The sequence below is a fragment of the Nuphar pumila genome, chromosome 12, assembly GCF_984573655.1.
Source record: "Nuphar pumila chromosome 12, dmNupPumi1.hap1.1, whole genome shotgun sequence".
NCBI classification, from domain to species: domain Eukaryota; kingdom Viridiplantae; phylum Streptophyta; class Magnoliopsida; order Nymphaeales; family Nymphaeaceae; genus Nuphar; species Nuphar pumila.
The window spans coordinates 12001579-12023725 of record NC_143260.1 but is presented as its reverse complement, the minus strand read 5'-3'; the positions used below and the strand labels follow the sequence as shown (position 1 = coordinate 12023725).

General features: G+C 39.6%; 1 protein-coding gene across 1 annotated transcript; it reads right to left on the bottom strand.

Moving 5' to 3' along the window:
* Positions 1–16980: 16980 nt before the first annotated feature.
* LOC149820003 (WUSCHEL-related homeobox 9-like) lies at positions 16981–19822 on the bottom strand. Its single transcript, XM_089981720.1, has 4 exons — positions 19705–19822; positions 18451–19110; positions 18095–18297; positions 16981–17034 (listed from the first exon to the last, which is right to left on the bottom strand). Exons 1-4 carry the CDS (start codon positions 19820–19822, stop codon positions 16981–16983), a joined length of 1035 nt encoding a protein of 344 aa, XP_089837846.1.
* Between the last annotated feature and the right edge of the window lie 2325 nt (positions 19823–22147).

Sequence of the window (22147 nt, the reverse complement as noted above, 5' to 3'; positions counted from 1 at the left end):
TGTGATTTACATGCTTGATTTTGTGGGAATCAACTTTTGAATCGTCTGATTCCAACACCAAGTTAAGTTTTTATAAGATTCAAAAATCAATGGTCTACAATTTTAAAAAATATTCAATGCTTAAAAATTTATTTTTTCTAAAAAAACATGATCCAAGTATGATTTTCTAGCAAATCGATCATGTAGAACACATCTTTAGGGTCAAATTTTTGAAAAACAACTTGAAAACTTCTATCCAAGCTCATTAGGCACGCAGTAGGCACAAAAAAAGGTCAGGCACCAATCTATATATATATATATATATATATATATATATATATATATATATATATATATATATATATATATTCTTAACTTTGTACCATTAGCACCTTCGTGTAGGTATCGTTCAAGCTCTCTTTTGTTTGTTAGTGCCTTCGTGTAGGTATAAGCGTTTCTCAATAGTGTCGAGACTTCATACTGGAAGGGATGGAATAGACTTGATATTGTAGGGCCAGTACTTGGGTATCTAATTTTCAGAACGATTAGAGTATAGGAGTCAACCTCTATTTAGAGATTTCAGAATAAGACATGGATCATTGAATTTTTTAGATTCAGATCTGACTCAAATATATCTGAGTCTATCTTTAATGAGGATAAGACTTATCCCAGAAGAGTTCTCTTGAAAGGAAGACTCATCCAAGAATAGTCCTCTCGCCTAAGAAGACATGCAGGGCATTGAAATCGGATAAGAATAAGTTGTTTGGCTTTTCTACGTGTTCGGTGTAGCAGACGATGTTCTGCTCTATCATCCCGTAGCAGACGATACTCTGCTATGTCGTCTTGTAATGGACAACATTACGTTCTACTCCCTAGTAGTGGACGACGTCTCGTTATGCTATCCAGTAACATACGACGGTCCATTTTGACGTCCGAGTGTGAAGGGTATCGAATTCTCGCTGAAGCAAAAACTTATCTTCAAAAGATATTAGCAATTGGGCATTACTAAATTTTGGTGTTTGCACTGACCCTAAACCCTTTGTTTTTTTTATTTTATTCTTATTTCTCTTAAAATAAGAATAAAGTTATTTTGAGATGAGGATGGAGACAGAGACGGGGATGAGGACAACTATTTTGAGATGGGAATGGACCGGGGATGGAGGGCAAATTTTTTAGATAGGGCGGGGGTGGAGACCTTGTCCCCCACACCCGCCGTGGTCCACTGCCATCCCTAATATAAGTGTATGTGAAATTAAATTTGTTTTAATTTTAAATGAGACATTAATGGCAAAAAATGTACACATGAGATTTTCTTTTAAAAGATCAAGTTAAAAACATAGAAACTGCAGGATATAAAGCTAAGACTCTATGTGATTCGAATGTAAAATGGAGTAAATTGGAGCTCTTTCTAAAGTTTTTTTATTATGATTTTTTGTGTTTTAAGCATTTGTCTCATAAGGGAGCTTTTTTCTTGTTATGTTTTGGCCAATCTTTTCAAAAAAGATAAGATTTTCAAAATTTTCAAATTTTATTGAACAAGTTGTATCTAAAAGGGAGTTTTGCTATGTACCAAACTACTACTTGTAGATTAAAATCCTAGCTCGATCCATGATCTTGTAGGAGACAAGCATGCAAACCATTAAGGACAAGAATAGCAGTGAGAGAGAGGGAGAGAGGGTACTCAAGAACTTTGGTGACTGGTCAGTGCCATTCACCTTCCATGGACCCTATGGCCAATAAAATGCAATTGATCCACTAGAGAGAGCATACTCGAGTTTGAAAGGCAACCCATTGTCCCTGCCCATTGACCCAATATAGACAAATGTTTAGCGGCCCAGTCCAACCCGCCCAAACCCATTTGTAAGTTATTTTGAATATTAAGTTAACAAATTATTTTCAAAAGCGATGAATTAATGAAAAATCATAAAATTCACAAATCTATATTATTTTCAATGCAAGTAATGCAAATATTAGCTTTAGTTTCCATTGACCCAATATAGGCAAATGTTTAGTGGCCCAGTCCAACCCGCCCAAACCCGTTTGTAAGTTATTTTGAAAAGTAAGTTAACAAATTAATTTCAAAAGCGATGAATTAATGAAAAATCATAAAATTCACAATTCTATATTATTTTCAATGCAAGTAATGCAAATATTAGCTTTAGTTTCTATTTTTACTAAACCAATTAATTAGGTACCTCAGGCCCATCGGCTCTGCCCAATAGCTAACCAGTCAGGGCCTAAAATCCTGACCCAAACCCGGCCCATGGTGGGTTGGGTCGGCTTGACCTGCTCGGCTGCCCAACCCGTTGCCCACCCCTACTTGTGGCTTCACTCCATTGACTGGGTCTGACCTGAATATTGGGCCACTGGGGCACATTTAATTTGGAATTCCATGCCAATTTAGAAATTCTTATTTTGGATTAGTTCAATGTCGGAATTTTCTTTCTGAAAAATCTCCAAAATTGTCTAAATTCTGCGTTTTGGCTTCCACCCAAATTAATAGGGTTCAAAAACCTGAACTTTGAAGTTCAACAATCAAAGACCAATCTCCATGTTTGGGAATTTAACATAATATGGGTTCAAACTCTAATGGTAGTTGTAGAAGATAAAGTCATGCCTAAGTCGGTATTGTAATAGTTGCTAGTTGGGCTGTTTCGGATCGATTCATTTACATTCTGACCTCGCTACAGCATGGAATTGCTATAGCTACTAGTTGAGCTGGTAAATGAGCTGACCTCAGGCTGTTTGGGCTTGGTTCATTTAGGTTTGGACCTAGCTAGAGCCCCGGCTCTTGGCAGGTGGCTGTATCCTCTTAACTAAAAGCATATACCTTAAGCAGCTAGCTAGCCACATTACTTTTAGTATAAAAGATACACAAAGTAGAGAAACATGTAGCTTTTACACTATTTATCTCTCAAACCGCCCCAACTCCTTTAAAAACATACTTTGTATTTTTTGCTTAATCTAAACTCATAGATACGATCTATATGGTTTATTTAGTAGAAAACACACATTAGTTATTAAACATTTTTCATGTTTAGTTGCGTTTTTAGCTCAACAAAAAAAATAATAAATGGCTTATATTACACCAAAAATTTTATTAACTAAAAATCAAGACTTCTAGTTAAATTGATTCAATCCAAAGTTTATTTTTTAGTGCATATTCCAGATGGGCTCTCAGATTCTTCACAAGCTTCAACTTCAATTCTCTCCCTGAGGATGAGTCTGACCATGCGTGGGATGTGATCTCCAGCGATTGTAATAGTGGGTGGAAGGATGTTCCCAGCATCCAAACCTGCCACCCATCACTGGGCTCCTGCAATATTTGGGTGGACTTGCAGATTGACACTACGGTAGACAGCATTGCAGCTTCAACACAGTGTTGGAGCCAGTCCCTTTTGTGCTCGCTCGATGCCCTCGAGTCTCGCACAGGAATCAACTTGTCATCAGTTGCTCGCTTAAACATCAGGGAGGATATCATGATGCAGGCATCTTTGTTGGATGCCAAGCAAGCTTAGTTTGCTGCATATTTTTTCTGGGGACTGTAATCATCCTCTCCACCATGAAAGTGGGTACGTGGAATCTATGTGGTTTTGAGAAACATGCCTTTCTTGCTAATTGGATCGAGCAAGAAGGATTTGATATTTACTGTGTGTGCGAAACAAAGATCGAAATCATTGGGGAAGCTTTAATGAACCAGATTCGGTGCAATTGCAAGTTCGAATTCTTGCCTTAGAGGGGCCAGTCAGGAGGTTGGAAAATAATGTGGATAAAGCGCAGCTTTGTTCGGAGCAATGTTTTTTCGTGGTGAATTTCCAATCACAATGGATTTCAATGTGGCCGCTTGGAGATTTCTTCTAACCCTTGTGTACGAGTGAATTACATCTCCTTTAAAGCAAGCTTTTTTTGAGGGAGCTTCATGACTTGGCCAACTGCTCTCTAATCGCCCTATTGTAAATTTCAGGTTTGCAAGGAAATTTAGTGATTTCATGCTCTCAAATGGGAGGGTGGTGTATGTTCACCCACGAAGATTCACTGAATCCCACGTCTGTGTTTGGGGGTCCCAAAAAGCACCACGTATATAAGCACATGGGGCTCGTATTCCCGTGTATGTCACTCAAGCATTGGAGTTTGGTTTGGTTGCAAAGACTTAAGTACCCTTTCTTGCTATTCTCGCCATAAAACGATGGTTTGACAAAATGACAAAAATGTCCTTCATTCAAAAAAGGAAAACAAACGGTTCAAAAAAAGGACAAACATATCCTTCATCCAGAAAGTCGAGGATGATGTTGACTCTTTAAAGTCTACACAGCGAAACGAACTTTAGCCGATGATCCGATGGTGATCCGGCGAAACGATGGTGAGCCGACGATCCGATGGTGAGCTGGCGATCCGATGGTCATCCGGCGAAACAAACCTGAGCCATCAAAAATGTATGTTTGAACTTTTCATCATCTTCTTCTTCTTCTTCATTCTTCGTAAAACCCTCTCTCTCTCTCTCTCTCTCTCTCTCTCTCTAGAGAGAGAGAGAGAGAGAAGAAATCAAGGGAGACAAAGAGTTCCCCCTGGAGAAGCCCATGAACATCAACCCTCTCACTCTCTCTCTCCCTTCTCTTTCTACTTCTGTGCACATTCAGTTGACGATACTACGTTGCTTCATCAAACACCGACTGACCTGCACACTGACTGTAGCATCGTTCAACTTGATGAGTTGTGGAGCCTGATTCATAGTTTTTGCCCTTACAGGAAGGGGTTTGGGGGCTTCTCTCAGCGTGGGTAGCATCATTCAACTTGATGAGTTGTTGAGCCTGATTTAGAGTTTTTGCCCTTACAGGAGGGAGGTCCGGGGCTCCCCCCCGCGCGGATCCCGGACCAAATTTTTTTGGGGCCTTGTATAATATTTTTATTTTATTTCCCTCTTTTAACTATCAAAAAAGTGCAATAAAGTGTTTTGTTTAATCATGGAGCTCATGTTTTCTTCGGTTGTTTCTTGCTCGAGGTTTTCGTAACACCCCCTTCCCACGATTTTTTTATTTTTCTTTTTCTGTTTCTTTCCCACGATTTTTTCAATGACTTCCCTACAACAATTTTTAGTGTTGTCGGGTCTCCAACGAGCCCCACAACGATTTATAGTATTGTTCGGTCTTTCAACAATGATTTGTAGTATTGTTGGGCCTTCGTACAACGATTTATAGTATTTTCGGGTCTCCAACGAGCCCCACAATGATTTATAGTGTTATTCGGCCTTCCAACAATGATTTGTAGTATTGTCGAGCTTTCCTACAACGATTTATAGTATTTTTGGGTCTCCAACGAGCCCAACAACGATTTATAGTGTTATCTGGCCTTTCAACAACGATTTGTAGTATTGTCGGGCTTTCCTACAGCGGTTGTAAAGACTTAAGTGCCCCAAAGATGATTATTTAAGACCCAGTCTCTATACTGTAGGATTATTCGAGAAAGAAATCTCCCCTAGAGGAGGCCCTATATCTGCATCCGAATAAGAAATTTCTAGTTCGTACTGTAGGATTATTTAAGACCCAGTCTCTATACTGTAGGATTATTCGAGAAAGAAATCTCCCCTGGAGGAGGCCCTATATCTGCATCCAAATGAGAAATTTCTAGTTCGTACTTTAATCAGTGATCATAATCATAATTTATATGCATCATTTATGACTTCTATCCTAAGGTCACATCGTAAAGTAATTATAGCGCATGCTGCAATGGCTAAAATAGCCGATAGCGCCGGCATTGCACCAAGGAAGACATACAATTTGTTTGCCCACATAGATGGTGGTCTTGATAGGGGTCTAGTTTTTAGTTAAAATGGAGAATATAATGATCATAGAAATCGCTAAAATTTGACAAAAATAAACTAGACTCAATAACCAAGACACCACTATTTACGGATTTAGAATATGACCTCCGGTTAGGGAGATATGACCCTGACAAATTGGTCCTAATTCGGGTAGTGATTTACAGCGATTTGCTTACTAAATACCACTACAAATCGCTATAGTGAGATCCAACAACACTACAAATCGCTATAGTGATTTGTGAAAGACACTACAAATCGTTGTTGAAAGGTCGAATAACACTATAAATCGTTGTTGAGCTCAGTGGAGACCCGAAAGTACTACAAATCATTGTAGAAAAGCTCGACAATACTACAAAGCGTTGTTGGAAGGCCGTATAACACTATAAATTGTTGTTGGGCTCGTTAGAGACCCGGAAATACTACAAATTGTTGTAGGAAAGCCCGACAATACTATAAATTGTTGCTAGAAGGCCAGATAACACTATAAATCGGTGTGGGGATCGTTGGAGACCCGAAAACACTATAAATCGTTATAGGAAGGCCCGACAATACTACAAATCGTTGTTGAAAGACCGGACAACAATATAAATTGTTGTGGAGCTTGTTGGAGACCCGACAACACTAAAAATCATTGTTGGGGAGTCATTGAAAAAATCGTAGGAAAGAAACAGAAAAAAAAATAAAAAAATCGTAGGAAGGGGTGTTACGAAAACCTCAAGCAAGAAACAACCGAATGAATTATGAGCCCCACGATTAAACAAAACACTTTATTGCTCTTTTTCAATAGTTGAAAGAGGAAAAGAAGATAAAAATATTATACAAGGCCCCAAAAAAATTTGGTCCGGGATCCGCGGGGGGGGAGCCCCGGACCCCCCTCCTGTAAGGGCAAAAACTCTAAATCAGTCTCCACAACTCATCAAGTTGAATGATATTACCCACGTTGGGAGGATCCCTCAAACCCCCTCCTGTAAGGGCAAAAACTATGAATCAGGCTCCACAACTCATCAAGTTGAACGATGCTACCCACGCTGGGAGGAGCCCTCAAACCCCCCTCCTGTAAGGGCAAAAACTCTAAATCAGGCTCTACAACTCATCAAGTTGAATGATGCTATCCATGCTGGGAGGAGCCCCCAAACCCCCCTTCTGTAAGGGTAAAAACTCTGAATCAGGATCCACAACTCTTCAAGTTGAATGATGCTACCCACGCTTGGAGGAATCCCCAGACCCCTCTCCTGTAAGGGTAAAACTCTGAATCAGGATCATCAACTCATTTAGTTAAATGATGCTACCCACGCTGGGAGGAGCCCCCAAACCCTCCTTCTGTAAGGGTAAAAACTTCGAATCAGGCTCCACAACAGTCAATGTGCAGGTCAGTCGGTGCTTGATGGAGCAATGTAGGATTTTCTACTGGATGTGCACAGAAGCAGAAATAAAAGGGAGAGAGAGAATGAGAGGGTTGATGTTCATGGCCTCTTCCAGGGGAGATTTCTTTCTCGGATAATCCTGCAATGCAGAGACTGGGTCTTAAATAATCATCTTTGGGGCACTTAAGTTTTTACAACCACTCCTTTTCTAGAATCATCATTTTTTTTGCACCAATAGAGGAGAGGATACTTAAGTCTTTGCAATCGCATCAAACTCCAATGCTAATTAATGCTGACAAACATGGGGATACGAGAAGCAAATGCTTAAATACGTGGTGCTTTTTGGGACCCCCGAGCATGAGATGCCCTGTTCGGGGGGGGACATATAACCTGTTTCGCTCTCAAATAACTTGCCATATTGATGGGAGGTGGACCCTACGGGTGGTCCAACAAGTGGATCTAACCATTCCCCCATCATGATCTCATGGGGTGGCGATTCTGATTTGAGATTTGGTGGTTGCACATCCCTTACTTACGAAGCATGGTTGCATCATGGTGGCTTACTTCCCAAGAAGAAAATTGGGCTACGCAAAAGAATACTTCCTAAGAAAGAACATCATTGTTTGGTGCAAAGCAGATGGTAGAGCAAAGTTTCAAGATCTCAACGCATGGGAAAGCGACTTGGCTAGAATAGAGAACTTGATGTTTCTATCCAATAAAGTCGAAACTAGAGCAAAGCTAAAAATAGACCATGACCAACTTGCTACCAAGATTGAGGAATGATGTATTCGGCAAGAGATCAGGTGGAGACAAAGATCAAGGGCGCAATGGCTCAAAGAAGGTGACCAAAATAACCATTACTTTCGTGCATTTGCTTCTTTTCATAAAAGATTCAATCATGCTTCTTTCTTACCATGGTGTTGCCACACTTGGGATCGATTTACTGGAATCTATAGCCCATCAATCTAAGAAAAGGGACCAATGCAGGGTTAGACTGGTGCCCGACCTCTCTAGAATGCAGTTTGGGGGGGTACAACAAGCTCATGTTGATCTCATCTCTAAACAATTTGATGCTGAGGAAGAGGTATGGTCTATGCCTTTAGGCAAAACAGGGGTTGACGGGTTCCCAATTGAGGTGTTTAGGGAGTTTTGGGAAGAGTGCAAATACGATATTTTCTTTTTTTTTAAGGAGTTCCACTCAAATGCTGCTTTTCCGAGAGCGATTGGCCGTTTTATCACAATTCTCATTCTCATAGATGGTTCACTTAGCTCTCTTAAAAATTTCAGACCCATTGCACTAAGTAGTACAAGATCATCTCTAAATCCCTTGACATGAGACTAAGGCTCATAGCGGATTCCATTATCTCTACGAATCAATTTGCATTCATCCCTAATGTTTCACGAAGGTTTTGTACTTGCTCACGAAACCGGGCACTCCATTCATATCTTCCATGCTAAAGCTTTCATGCTTAAACTTGACCTCTCCAAAGCACTTGATATTATCCAGTGGGATTTTCTTTTTGCTTGCATGGAGAGGATGAACTTCGGTATCAAGTGGAGTAATTGGATCAAAATTGTTCTCCAAATCACGTCAACCATGATCAGTTTCAATGGGAAGGCATGTTCTTTATCTTGTATAGAGGATTGTGCCAAGGTGACCCTCTCTCACCCCTTTTATTCACAATTGTGGTGGAGGCTCTCACCCGAATGCTCGATTTGGCTATTTCAAACGACTTGTTCATGGGTGTGAATCTACCGGGTCTTCGGCATTAATTTTCATACATTCTTCGTGCCGATGATATACTAATTTTTTGTGAAGCAACCGATTCCAACATTCTCAATCTATGGGTTTTGCTATACATATTTTACGATCTATCGGAGCTCTTTATCAACAACCATAAATTCAACTTTGTCTCTTTCAACAATGGGGATGAATTATCCTCTTTTGCATCCACCATCTTCGGGGGTTCCAGATCGATGAATTACCAATCAAATGCTTGGGATTATCTCTTCTCTTGGAGGTCTTCAGAGACAGATTTTGGAAAGAGGTCGAAGAAAAGTGGCTTCAAAAATAAATTCTTGGGTTGGGTTCAATCTTGCTTTTGTGAGGAGGGTAACACTAGTGAAACATGTTCTCACAAGTATTTTATTGCATTTCCTACAATTTTTTCATATACCATCCAAGACTAGAAAGCCCTTCAAACCTTCATTGGATAAGGGAAAGCACATAAGGAGATGCCACACTTGGCTTCATGGAAGATCATCACCCAAACTAAAGAGGAAGGTGGTCTTGGTATTGAAGGTCGGGCGTTGGAATAAAGCTCTATTCATCAAATGACTTTGGTTGATTGTCTTCATTGATAAGCCTTGGGCGGTGGTTATTAAACACAAGTATAATCTACTTGGTTGGCCTCTCCATTGGATGGGGGAGCTAAATGAACAGGTGGGTCCGGTATTTGGAAGGGATGGGTCAAATGCCTGCCAGACTTTGTCGATGCCTTCATTTGGTAACGAGTCAAAACTATTTTTTGGATGGATGCTTTAGAGAACTTTTTTCAGCTTTATATTGGGTTGCCAACAATAAGGAGGGAAAAGTTAATTCATTCTTGAACTCCCAATCTAGATGAGACATCCAACTTGGCAGAAACCCTCCTTTAGTTTTCCGGCAGTGGACGGAGCTTATGCAAAGGCTGGCCCCGATTAAACCCAAGGATAAGGTCGATGCACCTTGCTGGAAACACTCTTCATCGCCAATTCTCAACCGCCTCGTGTTACCATACGTTAGGTCTGCCTATCGCTCAATGGATTCCTAACAGGGCACTTTGGGACCATGCCTTTCCTGCCTGTGGCTCCATATCACGGTGTGGTTGATTTTGCAAGACAGATTGCTCTCATACCACATGCTAAAAAAAATGTGGTTTTAATATCCGCAGCCAATGCTCCCTTTGCTTGTGCGAAGAGGAGTCTACCGTACACCTTTCCTGGATGTGCACATATGTGGGAGTGCTTTATGCTTGTTTGGCAAACTGCTGCACCAAACTGGAACTTGATGACACTCCAGATCTATGCTTGATTCAGCAACATTTGCTAAGGCTGCTAAGCAAGGACTTGTTATCAAACTTGGCTTTAAAAATTTTGCTGTCCCTGATTTCCTGCTCTAGATTTTTACCCACTATACGGCATTGAGTGATCTCTCATCACTCTCGGCGGCTGAATGTAATTCTTTACATATAATCTGAATATTTTCTTTCAAAAAAGAAAAAAAGCTAAACCACTACAAGAAAATTGTTAATTAGCGACGGAAATTAGCGACGGATTTTTCCCGTCGCTACTTAGCGACAGATTAGCTAGAGATAGAATCTGTCGCTAATTTGCGACGGATTAGCGAAGAAACGACTTTTATCGCTAATCTGTCGCTACTTAGCGACGGATTAGCGACTGCATGTTTTTGTCGCTACTTTTGATTACAAGAACACCATTTTAGCGACGGATTTAGAGAGGGAACTCTGTCGTCGCTAATCCGTCGCTAATTAGCGACGGCGTAGCGACAGAATATATTCCGTCGCTTTTTTGGTATTTGGGTTTCGCGACGGCTTAGCGACGGAATTTTTCCGTCGCTAAGCCGTCGCTAAATGTCGCGTAAATCCCTAATCCCATCCCTCTTTCTCTTTTCCCTGTTTCGCTGTATTGCTCCCTCCCGCCGCCCGTCGGCTCTCGCCACCGTCCGGCCACCGCCGCTCGCCAGCCGCCGCTCCCCGTCCACCGCTCGCCAGCCGGCGCTCGCCAGCTGCCGCTCCCCGTCAACCTCCCGCCACCGTCCGGCGAAGCGCAGGTATTCTTCTTCTTCTTCTTCTTCTTCTTCTTCTTCTTCTTCTTCTTCTTCTTCTTCTTCTTCTTCTTCTTCTAAACGCAGGGGGTACGCCCCTTCCCTGCCGGAAACAGAGGGGGTTTAACCCCCTGCCGTGCTTTCCGGCAGGGGGGGTCGACCCCCTGCGTTTCCGGCAAGGGGGGTCGACCCCCTGTCGGAAAGGCATGGGGGGTCGACCCCCTGCCGGAAACGCATGGGGGGTCGACCCTCCTGCCGTAAAGGCACGGCAGGGGGTCAACCCCCCATGCCGGAACTGCCTTTCCGGCAGGGGGTTTAACCCCCTTCCCTGCCGGAAAGGCAGGGGGTTTAACCCCCTGCCGTGCTTTCCGGCAGGGGGGGTCGACCCCCTGCGTTATGCTGCCTAAGTGACTTGTCAAAAAAAAAATTCTGTTTTTGAATGCCTATGCTGCCTATATGAATCGTTTGAAAAATAAAATCTGTAGTAGGAATAACATGCTGCCGATGTGTATTGCTTTTGAAAAAAACAATCTGTTATGAGATATATTATGCTGTCTATGTGAATTGATTTCAAAAAAATCTGTTTTTTAATGCATATGCTGCCTATGTAAATCAGTTTGAAAAAAAAATCTTTAGTAGGAATACTATGTTGCCTATGTGTTTGTTTTTAGAAAAAAAAATTGTTATGAGATACCTACGTTGCCTATGTGATCTGTTTTGAAAAGAATTTTTGTTATGGATACCTATGCTGCCCATGTGATCTCTTTTTAAAAAAAAAAAGTTATTATGTGATCCCTATGTTGTCCATGTGATTAGCTTGAAAAAAAATTTGTAATATGTGTATATAAGATGTCCATATGGTTTTAAGTGTAGTTTGCATATATGTTGTCCATATGGATTTTAAGTTGAAATTTTTTTTATAATGTATATATACAAGTTGTCCATGTTGTTCAATTTGTTAGTTTGTTAATGTCTACTGGTAGTTAGTTTTACTTCAATTTGTTTTCTTGAAATCTGGTTAGTTAGAGTATTTCAATCTATTAGTCTTTTATAATTATATTTTTCTTAGATAGATTGGTATTTAATGTTCTCACAATCAGTTAGTTAGATTAGGGCTATTTGAATTCTTTATGATAGTGGTGGTTAAACGGAGTTCACATCTTTTCTAGTAAACTAATTGATTGATTTACTATTCCTTTGCTAAGTAGTTCAGATTAGAAATTGTCTATGACTTTATGTTAGTCGACTGGTTCAACATGTTATAGCTGGTTTGTTAAATTAGCATCTTCTAGTTAGATTTGGCTTAACATATATACTATTTTTCTTTTCTCTTCTTTCAATTAGTTAGAGTTGTTTTAATTTGTTTTAATTTTTTTAGTTAGTGTTTCATCTTGTTTCATGATTAGTTAGTTTGTTACTTAATTTGTTTTGTTTTTGTGCAGATTTTTCAACGGAACCAACTCGTGCTCGGCCACCTGTGGTAAGTAAATGACAAAAACAATGCAAATCGGGTAAATACCCGTGGTGAGTAAGTGATGCAAACGTATCACATGTTATTTAATTTATTGAATGCAGCACTTTATTGTTCACACACTCACTTAGTTGTTGATATCTAGGACTGCTTTGTTGGAGTTCGGAGATCATGCTGAGCATGATTTTAATGTAGAAATATGGAAGTGTTCTTATTTTTGGAGTACGGAGTCCATGCTAAGCATGGTAGTAGTTAGTGAGATATTGAAGTGTGTTTGCTGCAGGTACATGTTTGCCATTTATTTGATATGAATGATTATGATGTATTGCAATGTTTGATGTAATTGTATCAATGTTTGCATGTAGTTACTTTCAATTTGATTTTGACTTCCATGTGAAATTTTATAATAAAAGCATGCTTCAAATGATTGTATCATGTCATTAATAGTTTGCACATGAAAATATTAAGTTATCAATGCATGCATCAAAATTCTTGTTATTGTTTGACATAGTATATTGCATGATAAATTTGATATTTTCTTCATCGTCGCATTCTGATTCTTTTTTTCTTAATTCGTTAGGATACTATTCGTAACATCATACGACAGAATGACTGCAAACCGTGAATGGATGTACCGTAGGATAGTGGACAATGAGTTATCGCATGAATATATGGATGGTGTCGATAGTTTTATTGAATTTGCAACGGCGAGTGTCAGTACGGTAGATCCCACAGGTCGGATTAGGTGTCCCTGCAAGATTTGTAAGAATAATCGATTTGTAGAACAAGATCACGCATCCTGTTGACGCTGAAGCTTGGAAGCACTTTGATTGTACTCATCAGAACTTCGCAATGGAAGTGCGAAATGTTAGACTCGGTCTATGTACAGATGGATTTAATCCATTTGGGGGTAGATCAACTCCATACTCATGCTGGCCAGTATTTGTAACTCCATACAACCTTCCACCAAGCTTGTGTATGAAACGTCCAAATCTTTTCTTGTCTCTGTTGATCCCTGGTCCGACCTCACCTGGCCAAAATCTTGATGTATATCTAAGGCCATTGATTGATGAATTAAAAGTACTGTGGGATGACGGTGTTACCACGTATGATGCCCACAAAAAACAAAATTTCAATGAATCAGACTAATGAATCAGACTAATGAATCACAAAATTTCAATGCAGCCGACTATTCTTTCCGGTGATGATGTACGCGAGATCATTAATGAATCACTGAATAACTACTTTCAATACACCGTCGCCCCCTTTCTCCGAAATGAGATCAAGGCCGCTGTTCAGGATAGGGGATCTTCGATTCCAGGTCCCTCTCAGGTATAATCACATATATAGTTTTTTTGACTATCTTAAAGCACATCTGAGCATGGTAGAATCACATATAGAGTTTTTCTAGATGCCTTAGAACACATATGAACATGCTATAATCACATATTCAATTTTTTTACTGCCTTAGCACACATATGAGCATGATAGAATCACATATAAAGTTGCTTTGCCTGCCTTAGAGCACATATGAGCATGCTATATTCACATATTCAATTTTTTTACTGCCTTAGCACACATACGAGCATGATCGAATCACATATATAGTTTTTTGCCTGCCTTAAAGCACATCTGAGCATGGTAGAATCACATATAGAGTTTTTTTATATGCCTTAGAACACATATGAACATGCTATAATCACATATTCAATTTTTTGACTGCCTTAGCACACATATGAGCATGATAGAATCACATATGTATATATTTAACTTTTTGTCTGTCTTAGAGCACATATGAGCATGATAGAATCACATATAAAGTTTTTTTGATTGCATTAGAACACATATGAGCATGCTATAATCACATATTCAGTTTTTTGACTGCCTAAGAACACATATGAGCATATTATAATCACATATTCTGTTTTTTGACTGCCTTAGCACACATATGAGCATGCTATAATAACATATAGAGTTTTTTAACTGCCTTAGAACACATATGAACATGTTATATATCATTTATGATAGAATCACATATAAAATTTTTGGCTTTGCCTGCCTTAGAGCACATATGAGCATGCTATATTCACATATTCAATTTTTTTACTGCCTTAGCACACATACGAGCATGATCGAATCACATATATAGTTTTTTGCCTGCCTTAAAGCACATCTGAGCATGGTAGAATCACATATAGAGTTTTTTTAGATGCCTTAGAACACATATGAACATGCTATAATCACATATTCAATTTTTTGACTGCCTTAGCACACATATGAGCATGATAGAATCACATATAGAGTTTTTTTATTGCCTTAGATCACACATGAGCACATGATAGAATCACATATAGTGTGTAATTTATTTCATTATATTTTGTTTATCAATACTGACTGTTCTTTTCTTGTGTAGGCTGCTAGCGATAATCAGGGTAGTGGAGCTGAAGGGACAGATAAAGACAATGAACAAGAAGACGCACAAAATCTTGGCGATGATTAGAGGACTTTGTTGAAGAAGTTCTATTTTTTTTATTTTTCCTAATTGTAATTGTTGAATTGTAAATAATTAAACTTCTTAGTTTTAAGGTGGAACGATTAATTATTATAGATACTTGTTATATGAATTTTTTTGTGTGGTTTGTTTTTTATTTACAGGAAATATAAATTGTACAGGAAATATAAATTGTACAGTTCTCCGTAATTAATTTTTAAATAATTTTTTTTTGATTTTTTTTCGTTTTTGCGACGGATTAGCGACGGATGATTCCGTCGCTATTCATATTAATCTAGCGACGGCTTAGCGACGGAATTAAATCCGTCGCCACGCCGTGGTCGCCGTTTAGTACCGGCGGATTGGCGACGGAATATAGCGCTCGTTATTCCGTCGCAATTAGCGACGGACTTGGCGACGGAACTATTCCGTCGCCAGTTAGCGTCGAAATATTCGCGACGTAAGCATACTGTCGCCGCGTTGTTGCTAATCCGTCGCTAACATGGTTAGCGACGGATTAGCGACGGAAGGTGGTCGTCGCTAATCTACTGCTTTGTTGTAGTGAACACCCTTTGTTCGTGCTTGGCTTGTTTAACACTTAGCCAAAGCATGAGTACTAAGGACAAACATTTTTTTTGGGAGGAAAGAAAAGAATTATATTAACATAAGAAGAATGGGACGAAGAGAATTCGTCCAAAGTACAGCAGTTTACAAATCACCGATGAAAGTAGAGGCCACCTTACCAATCAATGGTAATGCAAGCCAAGAGATAGCATTGTTAGGACAAAACATGAGTACCAAGGATAAACATTAAAGATGAAACTCTCACTTGGGCATATCTTTAATACACAAGGATTGCTAATTTCATATGTTAAAGAGGGCAGATCAGGTGCAATCACATTGCACCTTTGTGTATGCCACAGCACCTAGCCACCCTCCATCTATGGAAGCATTTCAGATCCTCACTTTTTCATGATATGAGATACATATTTGACTCAACAAATAGTATGAAAGATTTTAAAAAATATCAAGGGTCTCAAATGCATCCAAGAGAGTCCCAGAATTCAGAGTCTCAGTGTTTTAGTTGATGATTGATGGGTATAATTTTCTGTATAATGAACATATATCTAAATCTTAGTTGTTGGGGAATACTCTTCAACCCTAACCATTCTTCAGAACACAATGCATCAGACTGCTTATGTCATTTGAAGCAGACGATGTAAGCTATAATTTTCTGAACTATTTCAAGCCATACTTGTGTACATCAAGAAATTAATGTGAGATAATTTGGGATATGGATTTGTGCTCAGCCACAAATCTATTTCTTTTTTTTTTTTGACAGAGAAAGCTGGGGTTAAGCACGTAGATTCAAATATCGCGAGATTTATGAAATTCTCGCGAGAAATTGCCAGAGTTTAAAACTGTAATTTCTCGCAAGATTTTCAAAATATCGTGAGATTTATGAAAAAACATAAATACCGTGATTTAAACGCGATATTTATGTTTTAAATGGCTATTTATCATGAAAAAATGTGTATTTTTATTTTTAAATAATTGTATTAATATTTTCTTATAAAAAGTATTTTTTATTTTTTTATTTATTTTTTAATTTATTTTTTATTGCCAAGAAAATTTTTCAATTTCTTGCGGTGTTTGAAAAACGAGATTTTGCCAAAAAAAAAGTTTGTCACTGTGGTTAGGCAGACCCCTACCAGTTACACAACTATACCATTGGGATTAGAACTTGCAACGTCCCAACACATGTAATATCAGTCAGTAAAAATCTCATGATACTTTGAAAAATCGAGTTTTCTCAAGAAAATATCTTTATATATATATATATAATAATATAAAAATAAACTCTGCAAAAAATGATTTCTGTTAATAGCAGGTTGAAAACACGTTCGTGCTCCACAAAGTGATACAGTTAGTTCTAATTTTCATGATAAATTCCATCCAAATAATGGGGAAACGCTCTTAAAGATCTCCTAAACTTTGGCTATCGACCAAACAAATATGGAAACCCTACATTCAATCCCCACAGGACGTCACATTGGGATACGTGAGGGTGGGACGTACACGGACCTGCATCAAGTGAGATGAAGTGGTACTGGTGATGGAACATAAACCAATATGGCTGTAACTGCTTGCCATCTTATAGACCTGAATAAGACCAAAAGCTTTCCATATATTACTCCCGTTTGGTTACATATAATATGATCGTAACTGCTTTCGCGTCTAGATTCTGATGCCATTAATTAATAGACGCTTCAATAATCTATCCTACAGCCTAGTAGCCTCTGCATGAAGCATGAAAAATTGCTGCACATGAATGTTGAGAAGCAAACACACACTTGCGCTAGCGCTCAGCAACCACATTTGCATACTGACACATTGTAGATGAATTAATGATAGATAAACCAGAATTATGAATTTTAGGATATACTTTAAAACTATCCTCAAGTAAGCTTCATATTCAGAAGGATATTTTTAATCATACGTATGCACTCTCTCATGCTTGAAAGTTCTAATTTTAAAACTTTTTAGGGTTTGGTTTCATGAATCCAAAATACTGCCAAAATGCAATCTATAATGACCTAAGATCTTTTTTAAGTCAGAGAACTCTGACAAACTTTATGGGTTCTGGGTATCTAAATTAATCAAGAATAATTATCTAGTTCCTATATGAGACATGCCACAAATTGTGACAACATAGAAAAAGACAAGCAGAGAGAAGCATTGATGAAAATTGCCATGCAATCTCCAACCCTGTAATTCAAGTTCCATCACCGTCCAACATCCAAAAGGGCACTGAATTTGCATATTACAAAAAGACACCGAAATGAGAAAATAGAAACCAAATTAGAAAGTAGAAAAGCAAACTACCACCAACTGATGTGCATATATCACTGCCCACGTAAATTAGCACCAATATCTATACCTGCACACACCACGGTAAAAAGAGAAAGCAATGTTTCAACACATATAGAGTATAGACTAATGCTAAAGAAATTCTAACTCTTAAAATTTATGCTTGAAAATCAAACACATGCATCAAGAACCAGTACTCTCTCTCTCTCTGGCATGGACTACACAGATTGTGAGAAAAACAAACCAGATTATTTTCAGAAAAAGAGAAACACACCAGATAGTAGAAACCGCCATTTTGCAGTGGTTGCAAAGTGACACCAAATTCATCAGTCATCACCGCGTGCCCAGAGGAATAAAGAAGCACAGCATCCTCCCCAAACGCCTCCCTTACATTCACCAGTGTCGGCGCCACCTCGAACGCCAAATCGTTTATAAACACTGTCAATCTTGCGGAGCTGGAGCCAGAATCACCGAAATCTGCATCACCCACAAAAATCAAAGTATGCATCAATCCAGAAAACCACCATGTTAACCTTAGAATCTCTCTCTCTCTCTCTCTCTCTCTCTCTCTCTCTCTCTCTCTCTCTCTCTCTCTCTCTCTCTCTCTCTCTCTCTCTCTCTCACGCGCACCTTGCAGCATTGGGTTGATGGTGCAATTCTGGTTATGGGTTCCTCCTACCACATTCAGCTTCTCCTCCGGTTTCAGCTGCTCATGGAGTTGCACCATGTTTGATAATTCACAGAGAGCAGAGGTTGTGGACAAGGAAGGGAATGGAGAGTTTTGAAAAAAGAAAGGTCGTGGTTCGTGAACAGGGAACTGGTGCGGTGTTGGTTGGTAACATCCTCCTTGAATAATTGAAGCATTGGTGGGGGTGGTCGGAGAATTCACAGACTCCATTGCATTAAGATACGCGCTTGATGTTGTTTGTTCCGACGAAGAGGATGAGTTGGTGGGGGTGGTTGTTCTTGTTGTGACAGTTTTGGTGGCAGCAGCAGTGGCCGCTCGCAGCGGCGTTGTTTCAGTAGCAGAGGTGGTGGCTGTTGAAATGTGAGTTTTTCCGGAAAGTTGGCGTTGCTTGTGTTTGCTTCTGGACTTGCGGTTTTGGAACCAGTAGAAGACATTGGCATCACCCACTTGGCCATATTCCTGCAACTGGGCCCTGATCTTCCTTATCTCATCCCTTGGTGGATTCACCATCCCAGAGTTGAAGATGGCCTCTAGGATTCTTATCTGCTCTGGCTTAGGGTTCCATCTGGGCTTTGGGTCTGGGCTTCTTTCTTCACAACCCACTGAGAGAGAAATATTTCAACATAATAAGATTGCAGTCTCAGTTTGTTGTGTCAGTATTCTAGTGCAGCATCAAAAGAATGATGCTAGTGAAGGTTCCATTGTCACGGAAGAAGAATATAATGCAATATCAATCCTCCGTACTAGTGCACTTGCTTTTTCCTAGCTTGATTTGACAGTGGAAAATGCATATTCAGGCTCTCCTGGGAGATAGGAGAAAGAATGAACTCTAGATTTATCATGAGCGTACCAAGGGATTGGATCTTTCACCACCATCTTCCCCCTCCACCCACCCACCCACCCACAGGTACGAATACCCTGCAAATTCTTTTCCCAAAAATTTGTAACAATATGCACCAAAAGATTAGATTAAGCTTGGCAAGTTTGTGTGCCCATTTAGAAAAGGCCCTTCTCTCCTTTTTTTCTCTCTACAATGAATAACTTCACATGATATGTATCATTTTCTCCTCCCCGCCACACACACACACACACACCAAACCAGAAGATTGTGAATGATCCTGTCCCATGAGATGACTGAAGACCCACAATGTAAGGAGAAGTGATAGCAGGAAAGACATGAGAGAAATGATGAGTACCTGATGAATAGGGTTGCTTCTGGCACGCAGAAATTATGTCATTCTGCCACTGGTGATGATGAGGGTTGCAGGGCTTCGACTTGAACATGCTGGGCCAGTGCCTGTTTGAAGAGGCCATGATGATGATGATGATGAAGGGCCAACTATGAAACGAAGCTGAAAGAGTGCCTGAGTCCAAACTCTGATATATCACTGTCTCTACTTCTGCTTGTTGAGTACCCCAAAAACAAGCACCATAAACCCTCCTCTTATAGCTCTCACCTACCTGTGAACAGAGAACCGATTTCATTCCAATAAATAAGTCATTCTTTTTCCCATCTTTCAAAGGCTACCCATTAATTTAAATGTGACAAAGAAGAAATCTGAATATTAAAAAGTCCAACAAAATTAGAAAAAAAATGAAAACAGACTCCCATTAGAGGCCTCCCATCCTTTTTTCTTTCTTTCTTCTGTGCAATAAATCCCAAATCTTGCTTCCCACAACTCAAAGTACAATAATTTTCCCTTGTGTTATAACAGGGTCACTGATGAAAGCCCAAAATGATTGTGCTTAAATAGAAGGATTTAAATTTTCTTTTCAAGAAATCCAGAGAGAGAGAGAGAGAGAAGGTCGAGCTCCTCCCTTTTAATTGTACTTTGAAGAGGATAAAAAATAAAGGAAAAGAATCTCTCTCTCTATGCTTTGCATAGACTGAAAGTGGGGGGTCATTAATGAATGGTGAAAGGGGAGCTATAACTGTAGGATTATTCTAATGGATGAAGTTGTTGCAGGAATAAATAGGGGGGGCCCGGGGGGGGGGGGGGGGGGGGGGGGGGGGGTTGAAAGTCAAGAAAAAAGAATGAAGGTGGCAAGCGATTTGAGAGGGAGTAATGACTAATTGTGGCCTTGGATTATTTTGGGCAATCGAAGAGACCGACTTGAGTCAAAAAGGAAAAGGTGGTCTCCCTGAAGACTTCCCAAATTCATTGTAACATCATAAATTTAGCTAAGATAATTCTACCAAACCAAGATTATATCTGGTGCTATTGTTCCTTCGCAGCTTAAAAGTTAAATGACCTACAAACTAACCTACTCATAAATGCTAGATCAAATGTTTCTCTACAGCCTATGGATTGTATGGTTAGAGAGTCAAAGTGCTGATAGTGCTTGCAATGTTGGCAGTCTTATAGGCAACAATCACTGCCACATCGTTGGCAGTCTTGCTAGTATGCTTGTCAATACTTGATAATCATCAATTGTACAGGCTAAGATTCAAGGCAAGCTTTAGTGTTGAAAGGCTGCCCGGATTAGTTGTGGCACTGTCGTGTTCTGGCCGGTTGTTGGGGGTTGTGGTAGCTCTCCTACCCGGGGATTTTTTAACTCAAGAGTTACAACACGCCATCCATTCGGCGGCCAGGTTGTTCTATATACATATATTGTATATATATCTGCCTGTTAGTGAACACATGCATACACACATTCATGAATATTCATAGAAGTCATGAAGAAAAGATTGCTCTTAAGTGTTTCTTTGGCTTTTATTTTAAAATTTTCTGGTTAGGATTTGATGATACGTAAATGAGTCAGTATCAATATAATTAAAAAAATTGAAAATTAATCAAGAAGTTACTATGTATACCCCTTCAATCAAAGATTACTTCAACTATCAAAGTACCTTTCTGAACTAATTCTTTCACTTCGAAGTTTCGAACGCAAGGTTATAAAGGCAGTTCCATGCAGGAGAGAGAGAGAGAGCACGTAGTTTGTTGCTAGTAAATCGCAACTCATGCGGCTCTGATTGTCTGCTTTGCGAAATTGCTAGCACAAGTGCCTGCTCGCTGAGATGAGGAAAGTGGCCCAATTCCCCATACAAAGGTTTTATAAAGCTGCTTTATGGTGGGTCCACGTTCTGTCGGTGCGATCCCGACGCACGACGGTCAACCCTACGCTCATGCATGCAAAGCAATCCACCTCCAACCAATAACCATCCCTTCCCCCTCATGCATGCAAACCCTAAACTGACCTCTCTCTCTCTCTCTCTCATGGTCTGATTCATCTGTGATTCGTGCAAGACCCTCTGTCTATATAGGTTCAAGAATTCTTGCTATTAATATGATAAGGGCCAAAGATTTTGCTTCTCTCGTATGGATCCATGAAACATTTTTTGAGACTTAAAACATATTTATTTATTTAAAAACAAAATTCTGAAGAATACATCACAATGGAATACATGGAAAATGATTAAAAACAAGTGACAAGAGATCACTCGATGGAGAGCATGAATGACCCAGTGATCTAAAGAGGAGGAGACTGCGAGTCAGGCCACTTGAAATGAAATCTGGTGTGTAGCTCACGACAAACAGCTCTGGCTAGGGCAACTGAATCCAGGTGGGTGTCCTCATGAATCCAAGCGTTTCGTTGTAGCCAGATTAGGTGCCACAAAATAAGGATGGAACAATGCCA